Raw genomic sequence first — 16,587 nt, 5'->3', positions numbered from 1 at the left:
CACTTTCGGACGACGCTAATAGTCAAAACCAATCCGGAGGGAATAAAAGTGCGGTCAGGATATCGAGATTTATTGCAGCTCGAAGATCGCGCGAGATTTTGTTCCGCCGCAAGTTCGGCACCGGTCAATCGAGCGACGATCCGCGACGACAAAACGGTGCCCAGCGCGCGAGAAATGACTCGTCGATCGACGTCGACACCGTCAAATCGATGTCGAATTTGACAATGTCGTCGAATCATCGAACTGACAATGAGACGCGCGCTTGAAGAGGAGTTAGGGCCACGTGGCACGCGGAAAAATTTAAGTGATAAAACTTTAAGCCACGGGGAAAACGGCCCATCGCGTTCGAGAACGCGGCCTTTTGAAAAATTTAAGCGGCGCGACGCTGGAAGTCCCTATTGGTCGACACTTTTACGTCCTAAATCTCGCCGCTCGAGTTTACTTTTTATGCCACGGCCCTTGTCCTGCTCGTTTACGAATCGGTCGACTTTCAGATCGGCTGGCACGACGAGGCTGGTTGAAGGAAGCAACGGATCGTCGCGTGGCGACATTGACCTGATTAGAAAAATGATAAGAAGTAGAGGGTACTCTCTCCTTCCCTCCCTCCCTCTCCCTCTCTCTCTCTCTCTCTCTCTCTCTCTCTCTCTCTCTCTCTCTCTCTCTCGCATGTGCACCACATTCGTGTTCTATCTCGCAGAACTGAAACTAGGCTAACGCAAGGTCCTTGCTGACGTTGTCGCGATACATATGGAGCGTTTCTTGACAGGCTTTCCTGGCCGAAAGAAGAATAACGGCGCGGCTGTTCGGAATCGCGGCTCGCAAAAATAACAGAGAAATGCGAGGCGGCGATCGAAAGAATCGGCGGACGGGAGACGCGCTAAAGGTCGAATCGGCGGTATTAAAGAGACTTAGCGCTTCGCGCGAGTGTGGCGTTCTAATTATAGCCGGGAGGGACCTCTCCGGCGACTCGCGTTGCCATATGGAGCACCATTCTGGCAGAGCGCGAAGGGTTAGACAACAGGCCGTCCGTCGAGCGTGGCGCTTCCCGTGGCCGATTGGCATTCAGCGAGGATCGGCCGGTCCACCGGCCATTAATTGCCCATTATATCGTAACGTGGGTGGGCCGCGGAGTGTGCAGTGTCCAACACTCCGCTCCTCCCCCTCCCCGTCCCTCCTTCTGCCCGACGTCCTCGTCCAAGTAGCGATGGGGCCGACACTCGCCTCGAGCGAGCCGCGTTTCGTCGCCCGAGGCCGCGCCGCAGAGCTCTATCCGTTTGCCGAGAGAAGATCCGTTCGACGTGCGAGCCTACTGGCGACCCAGAAGCATGTCGTCGGCCTCTCGCGCGGGGCCTCTTCGTGTTCTCCTTCCGTCGTATTTTCAACCGAAAACCCGTTCCGGCGTAGTTTCGGTCGGCCGCGCTCTCTCGGGGCTCATCCCACGGCTCGGTCCCATCGCTAGCAGCCGCATAAATATATATATATATATATATGCATATATATATATATATATATATACACGGCCGGCACGGAGCAGGCATGGATTTAATGGAATGGTGGTGCGGCCGGCCGTGCCGTGCCCGTTGTCGTTGCCGTCCATCGCGTGTATATATTGTGTTCCAGCGGCCGCGCTCACGTGACACTCGGATAGATTTGCGTCAATGGTGACCTCCGCGTGCTCGCTACGCGGCCAACGCATACCATGTTGCCTGGCTGCTCTCGCCTGCCTGCCCGCGCCGCTATAACACAAGCGTATACGCGCTTACGGCCGCGCGGCGTGGGACCGACGACGACGATCGAGGCGAGAGACAGAGAGAAAGAGAGAGAGAGAGAGAGAGAGCGAGGCGGAGACGGGTCCCTTTTTCGACTGTCGCAATTTCCCCCCCGGGGAATCGTGTCCTCCGCGCGACTGGAAACTGCGCATTATTTTTTGGCTCTCGCGTTGCGTCGCGCCGCGCCGCGCCGCGACACGAGACGCGGCCGAGTCCGCCGTTCGTCGACCCGGCGAGAACGGCGGTCGCTCGAAAATTTCCACGTTTGTACGAATAACTGGTCCGTTTGACCGCCGCGCGAGCGGCGCCTCGTTAGCGCTCGTTCGCGGCTCTCCTTCGGGTTTTCGAGAGCGCGCGCCGGCTCCGGGTCCCCCTCCTCCTCCCCCCGTCTCCGCCGCCGCACCGCGATCCGCTTTACCGCGCCGCGGATCCGCTTATCGCCGCCTCGGCCGATTGCGGAATGTCCACGCGGTACTGGGCGGCGGGCGAGGGCGAGGGGGACGAGTGAATAATGTCGAGAAAAATAAGGAAAAATAGCAAGCACCGACGTCAATGGATGTAATTACCGACAACGTGGGGAATGCTGGACCCGTTTGTTCCGCGACCCGCGCGGATCGCATCGCGTCGCGTCGCGTCGCGTCGCGTCGCGTGCACGCGATATCGAAAGTCCGCGGCTATCGGGCGCGACGGAATTGGAATTGACACCGCCTTATCGATTCTATCCATATGTATTACACGTCTATAAATAATATCGCAAATAAGCCGCTGTCCGCGTCCGATCCGCGCTTTCTATTCTCTCTTTCTCTCTCCCGGTTGACCGTTAATAATATATCTTTATAGCCTCGAGGACCCGCGCTCGATCGGCCGCACGCGGGACGACAAAGTGGACGCGGAGATGCGAGCGGATTCGAGGCTCCGGAACCTGTTCTCGTATAGCTGGTTTATTTTTAAAAAATGTTCAATATGCAACGATATGCCTCGTTGATCTGCGTGAAAATACATTAACGTGGGTATAAAAATAAACGATAACCGCGCTCGAAATTTATATTACACGGCACCTTGGCCGCGGTCGATTGAGATGAATACGTGGGGATGTTTAAAGATCAACTGCGACGGGCCAGAAACACGGGTGTCTTTCGGTCGTGGGTTGCCGGAAACGTTAGGGCCTGAGCAGAATGGCTGTCTTGTATTCTTAGGACACAAGGCAGTTATTGTGCGTTACTTTAAGACAAAGAGTTAAAACATAAAACATTGTCTCTCGAGAGCACAAGACAGCCATTCTGCTCAGGCCCTTAGGGCGAGTACACAGACTGAGCGAACGAACAGCCGAACTGCCAGTTTCACTTGCAGAATGTTTGGCTCAATTTGGTAGCGGGCGCCAAAATATCCGCGAACGCTTCCGAAAGCGAACGGCTTTATGCAGGCAACTTGAAGAACGAGAGCGCGAATGTTCCTTCGCCGTAGGCGAACATTCCTGCGCGCACCTTAACAGTGCGATTGACTTGTGATTGACAGTGAAAAAGTGGAGCTCGGCTTACATTTGATAGTAGGAATAACATGACTACGCACATCCATACATCTCCATTCCGTACATATCGCCTTATCTTATCTTCTTATCGCCTCTACACTCTATCTCCATCCACAGCCTTCTTATCGCTATTCTTTTTCTCGTTTTTCCCCTCGCCGTTATCTTCGTTTCTTCTAACTTTTCCATTTCCCGTTTCCTCTCCCCTTCCGTCTCTCCGAGTCCCCTTTCATTGATAAAAGCGCCTCTGAAAGTGGCTCGTAGCCAATCAGGAGGCTATTAGCCTGTTAGAGGCTTTTATTGATAAAAGGAGGTTCAGAATACCGGCCTTTGTTTTTTCTTCCCCCATAACTTCCAGAGCGCTTCCCCTTGTCTAATTCGACATTCCATAGCCTTCCCAGCGAGAAATGACTCGTTGATCGATGTCGAAACGATGTCGAATTCGTCATTAATTTGACGGTGTCGCTGTCGATTCGACGTAGTTTCTCACTGGGTATCTACTCTCCCCCTCTTATTTTTCTCTAAACTTCTAAACCTTCGTTCTCTCACATTTCTCTGCAGCATGATTTACACAATCTTTCCGCAAAACGCACATCCTATTTCTTTTAATATTTGTTTTCCTCTTCCATACTGCAACAAATCTCAATCTCGCTAGCGCTCCAGTTTGCTGTTTGGTACTTTATTTCAGCGCGTTAACTGTAAAAATTAATTATAACAATGTAAAAGTGTTCATTATATTTACTGCACATCTTCGCGCAAATCTTGTTTTTTTTCGGAGACTTAAAATTATTTTTTAAGTAGAAACTTTTTGCATTTTCTGTAAAGTTTACAGTAAGTTAACCCTGCCTTTAATTAAAGAGCTCGACGTTTCGATCTAGACCCACTAAACGATTTCATCTTGAAGCGGAAACGCCGAGACTCGTGAGAGGAAATGCCTTATCGCGCGTCAGTTTTCCGTCACGTCGGGATTAGATAAAGCGGGAGGAAGGCGAGGGCAGAAAAAAAAAACTAAATCCGTCGCGTGCATCGCGATGCGATAAAGCGGCTATCGAAACTACCAGGAATCGCCGCGGAATTGCTTTACGGTTCGCCGCCGCCCACGTAACTTCCGCCAGTAGGTCGCAAATTACGAATATCCTCTTCGCTTCTCGATATATGCCATATCCTGTTGCATTTGAACGAGGACGAGGAGGAAACCGCTGGAAACATTGGTAACACATAGGGGTCATTAGGTCGACAAGAATTGCGATTATCGCGGTTAATTATGAAGCAGTCGTCATCGTGCCGCTTATTAGAGGCACGGCAAGACCAGTTCCGGTCGACCTTATTCATTTTTTCTGAACCGCTTTTTCTTCAAAACCAGACGTCACTTGCTGATATCGTCGCGTTTCGATCTGAAGCACGATCTAAGGGGCCTCCACTCCCCAGTGAGTAATGAATGATCAAATGGATATCGATTTCATCTCAATATGACGAGATCAATCTGAAATCAATTTTTACATCAATGATCGATGATCTGGTCACAGAGCTGTAAAATGCAGATGACGCCTGATAAATGTTTAAAATCCTTTAAATATAATAAGATTTATATCAAAAGCCTACACCCTCAGAAAGGATTTCTGTTACCGAGAAATATTCTTGACGCATTTATATTTCTCACAACCTCATTTAGTATAAAAATAAGACAATATCAAAATAAAATCAATAATTCTTATTCTCCTCTATCGAATTAAAAAGTATCGACTTACTATATTGAGACAAGAGTAGGTAACTTGTTCTTCCATTTAGAATAAATTTTTCCTCCATCTTACAACGCACGAAGTTCGCACCACGATATTCGACAAAAGACGATTCTAGATTTTAGAATTTTTAATTTAAGATTAAAATATTCCTTTCTCTATAATAAATATGATTGGCGCTATATCGATCCTATTTTATGATACATTCAAGCGTGATAGCATTGGATCCGAAAATTTTTTCTGTGGGTGTAGTAGAGCAATCGAAAAATTATCATTATGGACAAAATATCGATAAAAGATGAAAACTGCGATAACCAGATGATCGAATTGATGTAAAAATTTGTTTTCAGATTGATCTCATCATTTTGACATCAAATGGATATTTTTTTTATCATCCACTCCTCACTGGGTCCCTCTCGACGGCAGCTACGACGCTGGACCACTCGTCTCTTGCGTCTACGGGAAGTCCGACGACGAAGATTCCGGATTCGTCCATCTTTTTCCGCGTAGCGTCATTATTTAGAAAATGCTGAAATTCAATAAAGAGAATCGATGATGCGTTTCCAAGGTAGAAGAGAAAAAAATAATTCGAAGGAATCAAGGACACAAGAGCCAAGACAGGATGTTAGTGTCTAAATGATTTTAATTTTTTAATTTATTGCGCAAAATTTACTGTAGTATTTTATTGTAGTAAACATGCCTCGGTGGTCGAACTGATGACGACGCCTAGTGAGAGGGAGGTCCAGGTTCCAATCCGGAGGTAAATTTTTCGCAATAAATTAAAAACTTAAAATCATTTACCCATCCTTCCTTGACTCTTACGCCCACGGAAAAAAATTTATTTCATTATATATAAAGAAAAGTAGAAAGGATACATTCGTTTTATATTACTCGTATATTGCGTTATAAGAAATATACTACTATAAATGTTAATTAATACCAATAAATTGGAAATTTTCATATATCATTCATATGTATTAAAAAAATATATAATAAAATGTATGATATACTATATATTATAATATATTATATATTATAATATATATTATAATACATAGCTGTGTATATAATTATATACGTCTAATGTATGCATTGTATATTTTTTATAAATTATCATATATTTTATATAAAAATATTAAAAGGAATATTACGTTAGGAGTTCTAAATATCTTAGAATTTAGGTTCTCAACGCTTTATCAGCGGATATCAAATTGATTTCATTTGCCACAACTGTTAGATCTGATTTCTCGCTACTTCTTATATAGGTACTGCTATTGGTTGATTTTTAAATACGAGATTTTAAATACTATAAATGTTAATTAATACCAATAAATTGGAAATTTTCATATATCATTCATATGTATTAAAAAAATATATAATAAAATGTATGATATACTATATATTATAATATATTATATATTATAATATATATTATAATACATAGCTGTGTATATAATTATATACGTCTAATGTATGCATTGTATATTTTTTATAAATTATCATATATTTTATATAAAAATATTAAAAGGAATATTACGTTAGGAGTTCTAAATATCTTAGAATTTAGGTTCTCAACGCTTTATCAGCGGATATCAAATTGATTTCATTTGCCACAACTGTTAGATCTGATTTCTCGCTACTTCTTATATAGGTACTGCTATTGGTTGATTTTTAAATACGAGAAAGAGCGTAACGAAGTGCGTTATTGCAAAATTATAAAAATATAATTTAAATATTGTTCATATATTTCGCATACATTTTTAGTACGTTTTTGACATATATAATATTATGTACGATTTTTTAAATAGAATCTTTGTATACCAAATGTGTGAAATGCATATATTTTCGCCTACTTTTTGAAATAAATATTTCTCCGTGGGGGATCATCCTTTATTCCTTGGAATTGTGATTTCACGTCAGAGCCGTGTGAATTTTATTGTTTAACAAAAGTGAGATACGCCTCGCGCGATCAATTCTGAGAGAGCGAGCTCTCGTCACTCGCTGTCGAATACGCGTCTTCATTTTTAAGTTCGCAGAAGCGATCGGCGCGGGACACCTCCGGCGAAGCGAAAACATTTTCACGACGCGAGACACGTTCGCCGGGTACAACACGATGCTTCCAACATCGGACATCGTTATTATCATTGTCGATTGTACGCGTGGGCGTGTGCTCGTCCAAGGGCGAGCCGTAGGAGCGAAATCGCGCTCGATTAACGTCGAGCGGGAGCGATCTCGTTAAAGATGCTCTATTGAGTTGCCTTGAACCGAGGCATCGGATTCAGAAGAGGAATATCGCTCGGGAAACCGTTGCCGTAGCCGTTCAATTTTGCCTTTAATGCGAATAGAACGCTCTGCGCGCGTAAAGCGCGAGCGAGATCGACAAGGAAATTCTTGCGAAGGAGAAGACGACGTATCTAAAGGCGACTTTTGGCGACTGTCTGGTTTTCTGGTCAGTTTTCTTGGGTATCTAGCGTATTGTTCCAGGTGTAAAAGCATCCGTGGCGCCGAGTGCACACTCTGGTACACGTGCCAAAAATCCCGCAAAATTACGTTAAATGACATACCTAAATCGGGCAGAGGAATATTCATGCCTGCACATCAAGTGCATCGCTGTTATATATAATTAATCTTTATTCTCCTCCGACACTTTCGAGAACGTCGACTATTTAACAACGAACAGGGTTTATTGTTGGGGAAATGTTCTTCTGCCTATAAAGAATATAGCCGTAGCGTCTCGCTCAACAAAAGAATATGCCTTGAGAAAAATATTCGGCACGTCTTTGTACTTTGCGCGTAAATGCTCTGTCTTGAGATCTAAACAGCATTAAGCGTGTTGAGCGTCACGAGCGGCAAAAAAACACGTCCCACCGTCTTAACCCTAGACCCTTGCTCCTTCAACATGCTTGAGGTAGACTTTTGTGCCGGAGAGAAACGCGAAGAAAGAATCAGAATCGTTATTTATCACGCGCTCTGGGACAAGTCCCCTAAAGCGTAACAACAATTGCTACGAAAAATAAACTGCGTGAGAATGCCTGTTTAGATCTCAAGACAGAGCATTTACGCGCAAAATACAAAGACGTGCCGAATATTTTTCTCAAGGCATATTCTTTTGTTGAGCGAGACGCCACGGCTATATCACGAGACACGGTAGTGTCTCGCGCCAAGTATAAGCGACAAAGTTAAAGTGGCAAGCTAGAAACGCGCGCGCGAGACCCGACCGTTTTTTTTTACGCGAGTGCGCGAGTTGACGGGCCCTCGGAATTTCGATATTCTTTATAGACAGTGAGAACGAGTGAGAATGCACATGAGAGATACGTGGAAATGAGGATGTAAGAAGAAACAAAGAAATAAGTATAGCATAAAATAGAATGCAAGGAATGAGTAGAATGGGAGGGGACGGAGATTGATTGACATTTATTTAGCTTTCTCAGCTATTTCTAGCGCATTAAAATACATTTGTTGCAACATATTCTTTTAACCCTCTTTTAAATGGCTCGATTTTTGCCCACTGCCTGATTTCGGTTGGTAACACATCGTACATTTTCACTCCTTCATTGAACATTTTTACGCACCTCTGCACTGAAAAAAATTTCTGGTTGAATATGGACGAATCAGATAATTCCTTTAGGATTTACCAGAATTTCTGTAGGATTACAGGAATTCTGGTAAATCCTAAAGGAATTATCTGATTCGTCCATATTCAACCAGAAATTTTTTTCAGTGTGCTTTTACGAAATTGAATTACAATATCCCCTGTCTGTCTAGTTTGCCTTACTCCTCCACCACCTACTACTTCTAGTTTACTTCTTAAATGCTCTGGCAACACATTTTTTTAAATCTTAAAGAGAGAGAGGAGAGGGAATGCACTTCTTTATGCATCTCTCTGCGACGACAATAGAGCTTCTTGAGAAATGTCTTTTTGCAATGCACAGCTGCACTTTACCGGGTGTGAGGCGCGCGACGCCGACGCGACACGCTCGGAAAGCCGTTGCAACGGGTGATGACTCCCGTTCGTGGCAATTCCACTCCGCGAATCATCGCGCTGACGATTCACGCCGTTACGAAAACCTCTCTCGTAATCGATTTCCGCGACCACACGCAGTCGCCACTCGCTGCCGAAAAATCGGCGGTGAGCGCCGCCAGAGACCCTGTAATCAGAGACTACACACAGAAAAATATTATTGTACGGTCAAGAAAAGTAATTACTCAGTTTATTTTATTCCGTTTAAGTAATAGTTTGCTTCAACACAAAGAATATTTTCTTAATAATAGTTTTAAGATATGCTTGTTACTAGTCTTAGAAAAGCTTGCCATCTTATACTCAAAGAAAGAATTTATTCTTCTTTGAAGAAAATTATAAAACTTATTGAAGAATTCCGTATGCTTCTTTTAATAAAATCAGAAGAAACAAAATTGTTTTGCTTCAGATAATTCTATGTATTCTTGTTTCAAGTACTATATAGACTTACTAAGAACCAGAATATGTTTTGAGTAAATATAACACTTGCGACGACATTATGATAGATTTGCGGATATATAAACTTATCAAATACTTGGAACAAATAATCTTTACTTGCAGGTAGTATATATTTTTCTGTGTGTAGGCTATCTCACCCAAGGAGAAGAAAAAGTCAGGATGATGTCAATTTGATGTCATATTGACCAAATTTATGTCAAATTATGTCAATACGGCATCAAATTGACCAAAATTTGGTCGATATGATGACTTTTTCTTCTCCTTGGGCACCTTTCTACGCTCGTAGAAATCTATGTTTCTATCTCACTCGCAGGCTCTCTTATGGCCAGTCTCTGATTACAGGGTCTCTAAAGCCTTGTGTCCACGATCCAAGAACTGTGTCCAAGTTCTAGTTCCGAGAAATGCGTAGCCAATCACCTTGCAGCTTTTATGGAATAGCTGCAGGTTGATTGGCTACACATTTCTCAAAACTAGAACTTGGACCAAGTTCTTGGATCGTGGACACAAGGCTTAAGTGCCGCGTGTGCGAGGCGCCCCGCTCGAAAGCAAGCGCGATTAATGTCTCAACGTGACAAGTGCATTTCTAACGGCGTTACGCTTTACGAACGTCCCTGGCTATCGTCCCCGAGCGCGGCTCGCACTCACGATAAACAAATGTATCGCGGGATGTCAACGGTCGAGGCGGCCGGGGGCGGACACCTCCAGCCGACGAATTCGTCCGGGTCCTCTGGCCGCGTCACGTCTCGGCGGCATTCCACGCCGGAGGGACGTGAGAACGCGCGCGAGATCGCGCGGGCATCCCGATCCCGATCGGAGGAGGCCCGTATTTCCGCGGTCGATCACCTCGCCGCCTCGCCGCGAACGAATAAAATCGCGTCGATCGTCACGTTTACGCGACGCCGGGAATAAGAAGCAGTTCGATCTCTCTTCCTCTCGCGGCGAGCAGGACGGCGCGCGGCGACGTCGTCGCCGGAGAAATTTCGCGAGAGATCCGAGATTCCTCGTTCTCCAAAAACTCACGTAGAGACGACGTCGTAAAAGCGGCGGTCGAATACGCGCGCGGAGCGGGCGTCGACTTTCTCCCTGATAATGCGACCTACGTCAGCAAGCGGCACCGATGACCGGGAATCGCCCGGAGAGATAGCGAGCATCAACAGTCCGGGGCCACTTTGACCAAACTGCGATTAGCTTGCCCCGAGTAATACCTGTGTTATTTTCCAGTAACGTCACTGGAATTGTCAAAAAGGAAGATTAGATTCCCAAGGAGAATTAAAGATCAAGATGATGTCAATTTGATGTCATACTGACCAGAATATGACATAAATTTGGTCAACATGACATCAAATTGACATCATCTTGATCTTTATTTCTCCTTAGGAATCTAATCTTCCTTTTTGACAATTCCATTGACGTCATCTTGACTTTTTATTTCTTCTTGGGTCGGGGACGACGAATTTGTATAGTTGCAAGTTTTGCGCCACAGCGACTTCGTTAGCTCGACCCGTCGATCGAAGTCAATCAAAGTTCGTCCCAACTCTATAAGTAGCACAGTGCATTGGCTAAACATTGGCCCAGTACAACCGAATATTGGACCAATGTTTAACTAGTGTTTGGTCAGCGCACTACGCTACTAGGGAAGTATTCTTCGGTACAGGAGTTGTTGAAAGGTCAGTCGGCGAGATCAACGGATGTTCACATTCGAATAATCCCGGGGGATGTCAAGCGGCATCGCTAAATTTTAAAATCATAATTCAGCCAATTTTCATGATCAAAATATGAGTCATTATGTCATTTTGACTTCAACGTGACTGCTGTTCTGCTTGGGGCCCTATAAAGGAGAACGGAAGAGTTGAAATAATGTCAATTTGACGTCACGACCAACCGAAACGTGACGTAAATTTGGTCAACACGGCGTCAAATCGACATTATTTCGACTCTACTGTTCTTCTTAGGATCCCAAGTCGTGTCGACGTCGCATTGGCCAAATCGTGACCGAAACGTGACGTAAATTTGGTCAACACGGCGTCAAATCGACATTATTTCGACTCTTCTGTTCTCCTTGGGCGACCAGTAGTCGGCGTGTTCGACGAGCAAACTCGGAGACGGTTCGCTCTCGCGAACAGGAACGGCGATCCTCTGTGAAAAAAAAAAATGTAGGACGGCGACCCCGAAATCGTTCCGTTTCACGCTTGACCGTGGCGCGCCTCGGGCCGCCGCACCGCGACGGATCCGGAGAACGAGCCTGAGCTCCTCCGATAGGATCTATCCTGATTCGCGTCGCGGACCGCAGCCGGAAGTGAATCAGCCGTGCGCGATTCCCTCGCGGATTCCGAAAAGCTCCGGTTCCGACGAAGACGGGCTTCGTCGAAGGATGAAGACGAGCTTACGTCAAGTACAAAAATTACCGATACCGGCGCGTGGTTTCGCAAAGCGTTCGGCTTCCGCCGTTTGTGCATGAGTCATTCGCGGACTCGATGTATAATACAAAAACGCGAGTGACGACCAGGGCAAGTTCGTGGGAAAATGACCGTAATGTCGAGCCTCGAGTTTGTTCGTTGACGTAAATTTCACTTCCTCATACGTTAAATTTGATTCTCTCTCTCTCACGCGCGCGCGCGCGCGCTGTCCTTCCTTCGTATTTGCCGCTCGAGCACTCTTGTGCGTATCGCGATCGTAACGTTTTCAGTCTACGCATGTGCGTAGCGAGAACGGACAGGGTCCAGACAATGACTTTAGGCCTGTTCTTTGTCGCTCAACTGGCTGCGCTAGTTCTGTGCTTATATCTCTTCCTCTACGTCAGAAGTAGAAAGATAAACTCGGAAATAGCGCAGCCGGTTCAGCTGCAAAGAACCAGACCCTTTGTGTGGCCGGACCTTCGGTCTAACAAGCGCGTTTCTCGTCTCTCCCCTTTTTCTCTCCAGCGCTTAATCGTAAACCCGTTTTGACTATACTCTAATTAATTTGATCAACTTGATTAACTTGATTGAGACGATTAACTTATCAAGCAATACGTGTATTATTCTGTTAATGCGGACATTATTGGCTCTTTGCTGTTTAACGAAGATCGGATCGGAAGGTCAACGAGCTGGAATAACTAAAAATCTCACCCCGAGCAGCTCCGCTGGTCGGGCCGACTAGCGGCCAACTCAACCGCAGTCTGATCCACTGTTAGTCCCGTTTCTTCCCAGATAGCACAGCGAATTCGCAAAGTATTCTTGAAGCTCTCAGCCTTTCTGAAATGTAATTCATCAGGAATTCATAAAAGAATACATTAAGGATAACTAGGAAAGTCACATGCGCCATACCCAGTGAAAAACGATTCGTCGATCGATGTCAATTCAACGGTGTCGACGTCGATTCGACATTGTTTTGACATCGATCGGCGAATAATCTCTTAGACTAATGGCAGAGAACAATCCGTAAACGCTTAAGACTGTCTCAGTCGTAGACGTAGGGCAAGGCAGAGAGAAACATAAGTCGTGAAAGGCTATTGTATACGACTTACGTTTCTCTCTGCCTTGCCCTACGTCTACGACTGAGACGGATTGTTCTCTGCCATCAGCCTTACTGGGTAATGAACTTCTGACGAATACTTCAAGACGAACCGATAGTGGTCGATTCTTCAAGAATTCTTCAGATATTCAGTTTTCTAATTCTGCGGGCATTTTTCTTGTTCAAAATGAATTCTCTATGAACTTACACCCTCGGAAAGGAATTTCTGTTACCGAGACAAAAAATATTCTTGACGCATTTACATTTCTCACAACCTCGTCTAGTATAGAAATAAGACAATATCAAAATAAAATCAATAACTCTTATTCTCCTCTATCGAATTAAAAAGTATCGACTTACTACATCGAGACAAGAGTAACTAGTCGTTGTTCTTCCGTTTAGAATAAATTTTCATTTAAGATTAAAATATTCCTTTCTCTATAATAAATAAGATTGTCGCTATATCGATCCTGTTTCATGATACATTCAAATGTAGTAGCATTGGATCCGGAAATTCTTTCTGTGGGTGTACGTTCACCTGTGTGCTATCCGGACTACCCCAAGGAAAAATGAAAAGTCAAGATGACGCCAATTTGATGTCATATTGACCAAAATATTACATAAATGTAATGAATGTAACATCAAATTGACGCCATCTTGACTCCTTATTTCTCCTTGGGGCGGAGCGAGATTGAGATTAGGTTGAAATTCGATCAATCAGAGTAAAGTTTACTAACCACCAGTTTAGTGACTTTTACTCCAATTGGTCAAATTACAATCCGATCTCAATCTGCAATCTGGCGGTCAATTCTGTATCCTGCAACATAGTGAAAATGCTAAAAGTGAGCGGCTTTGTCTCTCTTTTTTTTAAGGGAACAGTTAGAAAGAGACAAGGCTACTCCCCCACAGCATTGACGCCCTGATACGGGCGTCAGCCCGCTCGATTTTTTCTCCCTACAATGAAAACAATCTGGCTGCCTTAATAAAAAATCGGGTAGATTCAACCGGTCGTCCGTTAGAAAATGGACGAGTCGGAATTCCTTTAGGATTCACCAAACGCGTAGTGAAGTTCTATCAAACTTCTGGTTATGAAATATCGAGCCTCAATCACGAGACACGGCAGTGTCTCGCGCCAAGTATGAGCGACAAATATAAAATGACAATAAAATGACAAGCTAGAATCGTGATAACTGGAAATTCTGTTTGGTCTAACCGAAATACATTCCATCGCACGTGTCTCGTCGATACAACCAGAGCGTATCTTTTTCTCGGTGTAGAAAAGAGGCGCGACGATTCTTGGCGAGGTACATGCAAAACCGCGCCGGGCGATCCAAGTGGAAGATGCGCGCGAGATGACGTTTCCTGGAAGCTCGCGAGGACGAGGGCACTGCGGGAGAAGAAAAAAGGGGGTCCGCATTAATTTATTTTTCAGCCTCCCGCTAACCGCCGACCGGCCTACGTTTCGTGCGTTGCGCACCGGGACGATCGGCGTGTGTGTACAGTACACACATACACACGCGGGAGAGGGAGAGCCCGCCGATAAAACTACTTACGCGCTTTCTCGTCGCCTCAGTGTTGCCCCGCGGTGTACGTACGTACACGAACGCATCGCGCAGTGACGTCACGGGGCGCGACAAAGCGAAGCGGAGCGGAGTGCGGCCGCCCGCACCCGCCTCGCCGCGCGGCGAAGCGTTAGTATTCGTGTTGCACGCAGAAACGGTGACGTTGATGCACGCTCGCACGCGGGGGGGGAGGGGAGGGGGAGGGACAGAGAAAGAGAGCGAGAAGGGGAACGAGAGCGAGGCGCGAGAAGGATGGAGCGAGCCGCGAGGGGGGGGGGGCTACACGGGAAGTGTAACGCGGCGAGCGGGACGGATAGACGAGCCGACTTGGCGGGAACGCGACGGCGCTAAACGGAAGCGCGAAGAGCGGGACGGAGCGAGAGAGAACGCGAGGGGCTGGGAGGGCGAGGGAGCGTCGTAGCCGAGAGCTCGGGCCGGGGCCGGCTCCAGCCAATCGGCTGCGGCGCGGCTCGCGCCCACAGGGGCGTAGGTAGGGTGGTCTCGCGGGCCGCGCGGCACCCCGCGCGTCATTCGTCGAATCGCCTCGGCCCGGCGGCGAGCTCGCTCGGAGACCAGCGCCCGACGGTGGAGGTTAGGTTCGCCGACGTTCGTCCGCGCTCGCCGACAGTGAGTCTCCACGAGTCTCCGTCGAGAGAGAGAGAGAGAGAGAGAGCCGCCTCGCCCGCGGTGATTCGCGTGTACGCGCGCGTGTGCCCCGCGTCGCAAACGGATAAAATAATGTCGAGCAGCGTGTGTCACGCGCCCCTGCCAGCACGAATGGAAGCGTTCACCACGAGGCTCTGCCTGCGTGCGGTCGACCAGTATGAGCGGCTTCTGCAGACGCACTTCAACAAGGTACGCGGCCGCCCTTGCGGCTGGCCCTTTTCCTCCTCACGCGGCGCCTCCCTCGCGCGGAGGCTCCGACCGTGCGATTCACCGCCCGGGATTTACGCGCCGGTGGAATGCGAATGGTATGGGATATTGGGCGGCGCGTGTACGCACGCACGCACGCAGCTGTGGCTACACGCTCTAGATTGGCATAATCGACGATAACCGGGCCGGCCGCCGTCGTTTGCGAAACGCGCCCGGTGCAGCCCCGGCGATTGGCCGACGCGACGCTCCGGGACGCGGCGCGGCGCGGCGCGGCGCGGCGCGGCGCCGAATCGTGTAACCACCCGGTTTCCAACGGAAGATCATTGACCCGGTGTGCACGCACCCCACCGGCCTCGCGCGACGAGACGCGATCGCGCGTCGTACACGGGGTGTCCCGGGGATCAATTCTGTACCTTACGCTGCGTAGCGAAAAGGTCGAAAGTGAATGGCTCCGTCTCTTTCTAGCCGTCTCCTCAAAAAGAGACCAGGGCCGGTCGCTTTCAGCATTCTCGCTACATCGCGAGATACAGAATTGACCCCCTGAACGAGGACCGTCTCGCTGGTCGGCGCGACGGCCGTCCGCTCGTAATGGGAAACCAACTTGAGCCGCGTCGGCCGGTTAAGGAGCGCCCGTTTTAATTTACATTCTGCTCCGGGAACACGCGCTTTCCCAGAACGCAAGTAACAGTAAATGCGGTGCGTGGAAAATGCGGCGAGATAAGGTGGAAAAGGAACGCGCGCGCGCGCGCGCTCTCTTTGGGTGCCGTTTCACGCATCATAGACATATTCACCATAGGCGGCTTACGAGGCAGTGGAGCCCGAAGTGGGGAATCCTCCTGAAGCCCGTATCAGACTACGGATTGAGACTGAGATTAGATGGAAATCTGACCAATCGGAGTAAAAGTCACTGAAGCAAAGATTAGTAAATTTTACTCCCGATTGGTCAAACTTCAATCTGATCTCAATCCCAATCCGTAGTCTGATACGGGCTCGAGGGAATGGGATAGCGCGAATTTATTTCGGTGTCTATCTCACTCAGGTGGGCGCGAAGGCCCCGTGTCCACGGTGCTGAAACTTGGTCCAAGTTCTAGTTCCGGGAAATATGCAGTCAATCAACTTGGCAGCTTTTAAAGCCTTGTGTCCACGATTC

The 16,587-nt window shown here is 47.1% G+C and overlaps 2 protein-coding genes across 3 annotated transcripts in view; one reads left to right on the top strand and one right to left on the bottom strand.

The window, feature by feature from the left end:
• Positions 1-5,229: 5,229 nt before the first annotated feature.
• On the bottom strand, positions 5,230-14,690 carry LOC105561360. The gene is made up of 4 exons (XM_012011269.1): positions 14,556-14,690; positions 14,216-14,389; positions 12,618-12,743; positions 5,230-5,562 (listed from the first exon to the last, which is right to left on the bottom strand). Exons 1-4 carry the CDS (start codon positions 14,609-14,611, stop codon positions 5,553-5,555), a joined length of 366 nt encoding a protein of 121 aa, XP_011866659.1. The 5' UTR covers positions 14,612-14,690; the 3' UTR covers positions 5,230-5,552.
• Positions 14,691-15,038: 348 nt separating this feature from the next.
• The window catches only part of LOC105561359 (inositol-trisphosphate 3-kinase A), an 11,980-nt gene continuing 10,431 nt past the window's right edge, over positions 15,039-16,587 (top strand). The window contains exon 1 of one of the 2 annotated variants that reach the window (XM_012011267.1): positions 15,039-15,419. In XM_012011267.1, the coding sequence (XP_011866657.1) occupies positions 15,303-15,419 (117 nt within the window). In that variant the 5' untranslated portion in view covers positions 15,039-15,302. The remainder of the gene's footprint in view (positions 15,420-16,587) is intronic. The other variant, XM_012011268.1, reaches the window with a different exon arrangement.

Source organism: Vollenhovia emeryi, unplaced genomic scaffold (genome assembly GCF_000949405.1).
Source record: "Vollenhovia emeryi isolate VEMERY1.0 unplaced genomic scaffold, V.emery_V1.0 DF939208.1, whole genome shotgun sequence".
Lineage (NCBI taxonomy): Eukaryota > Metazoa > Arthropoda > Insecta > Hymenoptera > Formicidae > Vollenhovia > Vollenhovia emeryi.
Note: the sequence above shows the minus strand (reverse complement) of the source record. Positions and strands in the feature narration are given on the sequence as shown.

Coding starts and splice junctions, on each gene's coding strand:
- LOC105561360 (XM_012011269.1), bottom strand. CDS start 14,611: ATGCGTTCGTGTACGTACGTACACCGCGGGGCAACACTGAGGCGACGA. Junction 14,390..14,555: donor CTGAGGCGACGAGAAAGCGC/GTAAGTAGTTTT, acceptor CTTCTCCCGCAG/TGCCCTCGTCCTCGCGAGCT. Junction 12,744..14,215: donor GTGCGATGGAATGTATTTCG/GTTAGACCAAAC, acceptor ATTACATTTCAG/AAAGGCTGAGAGCTTCAAGA.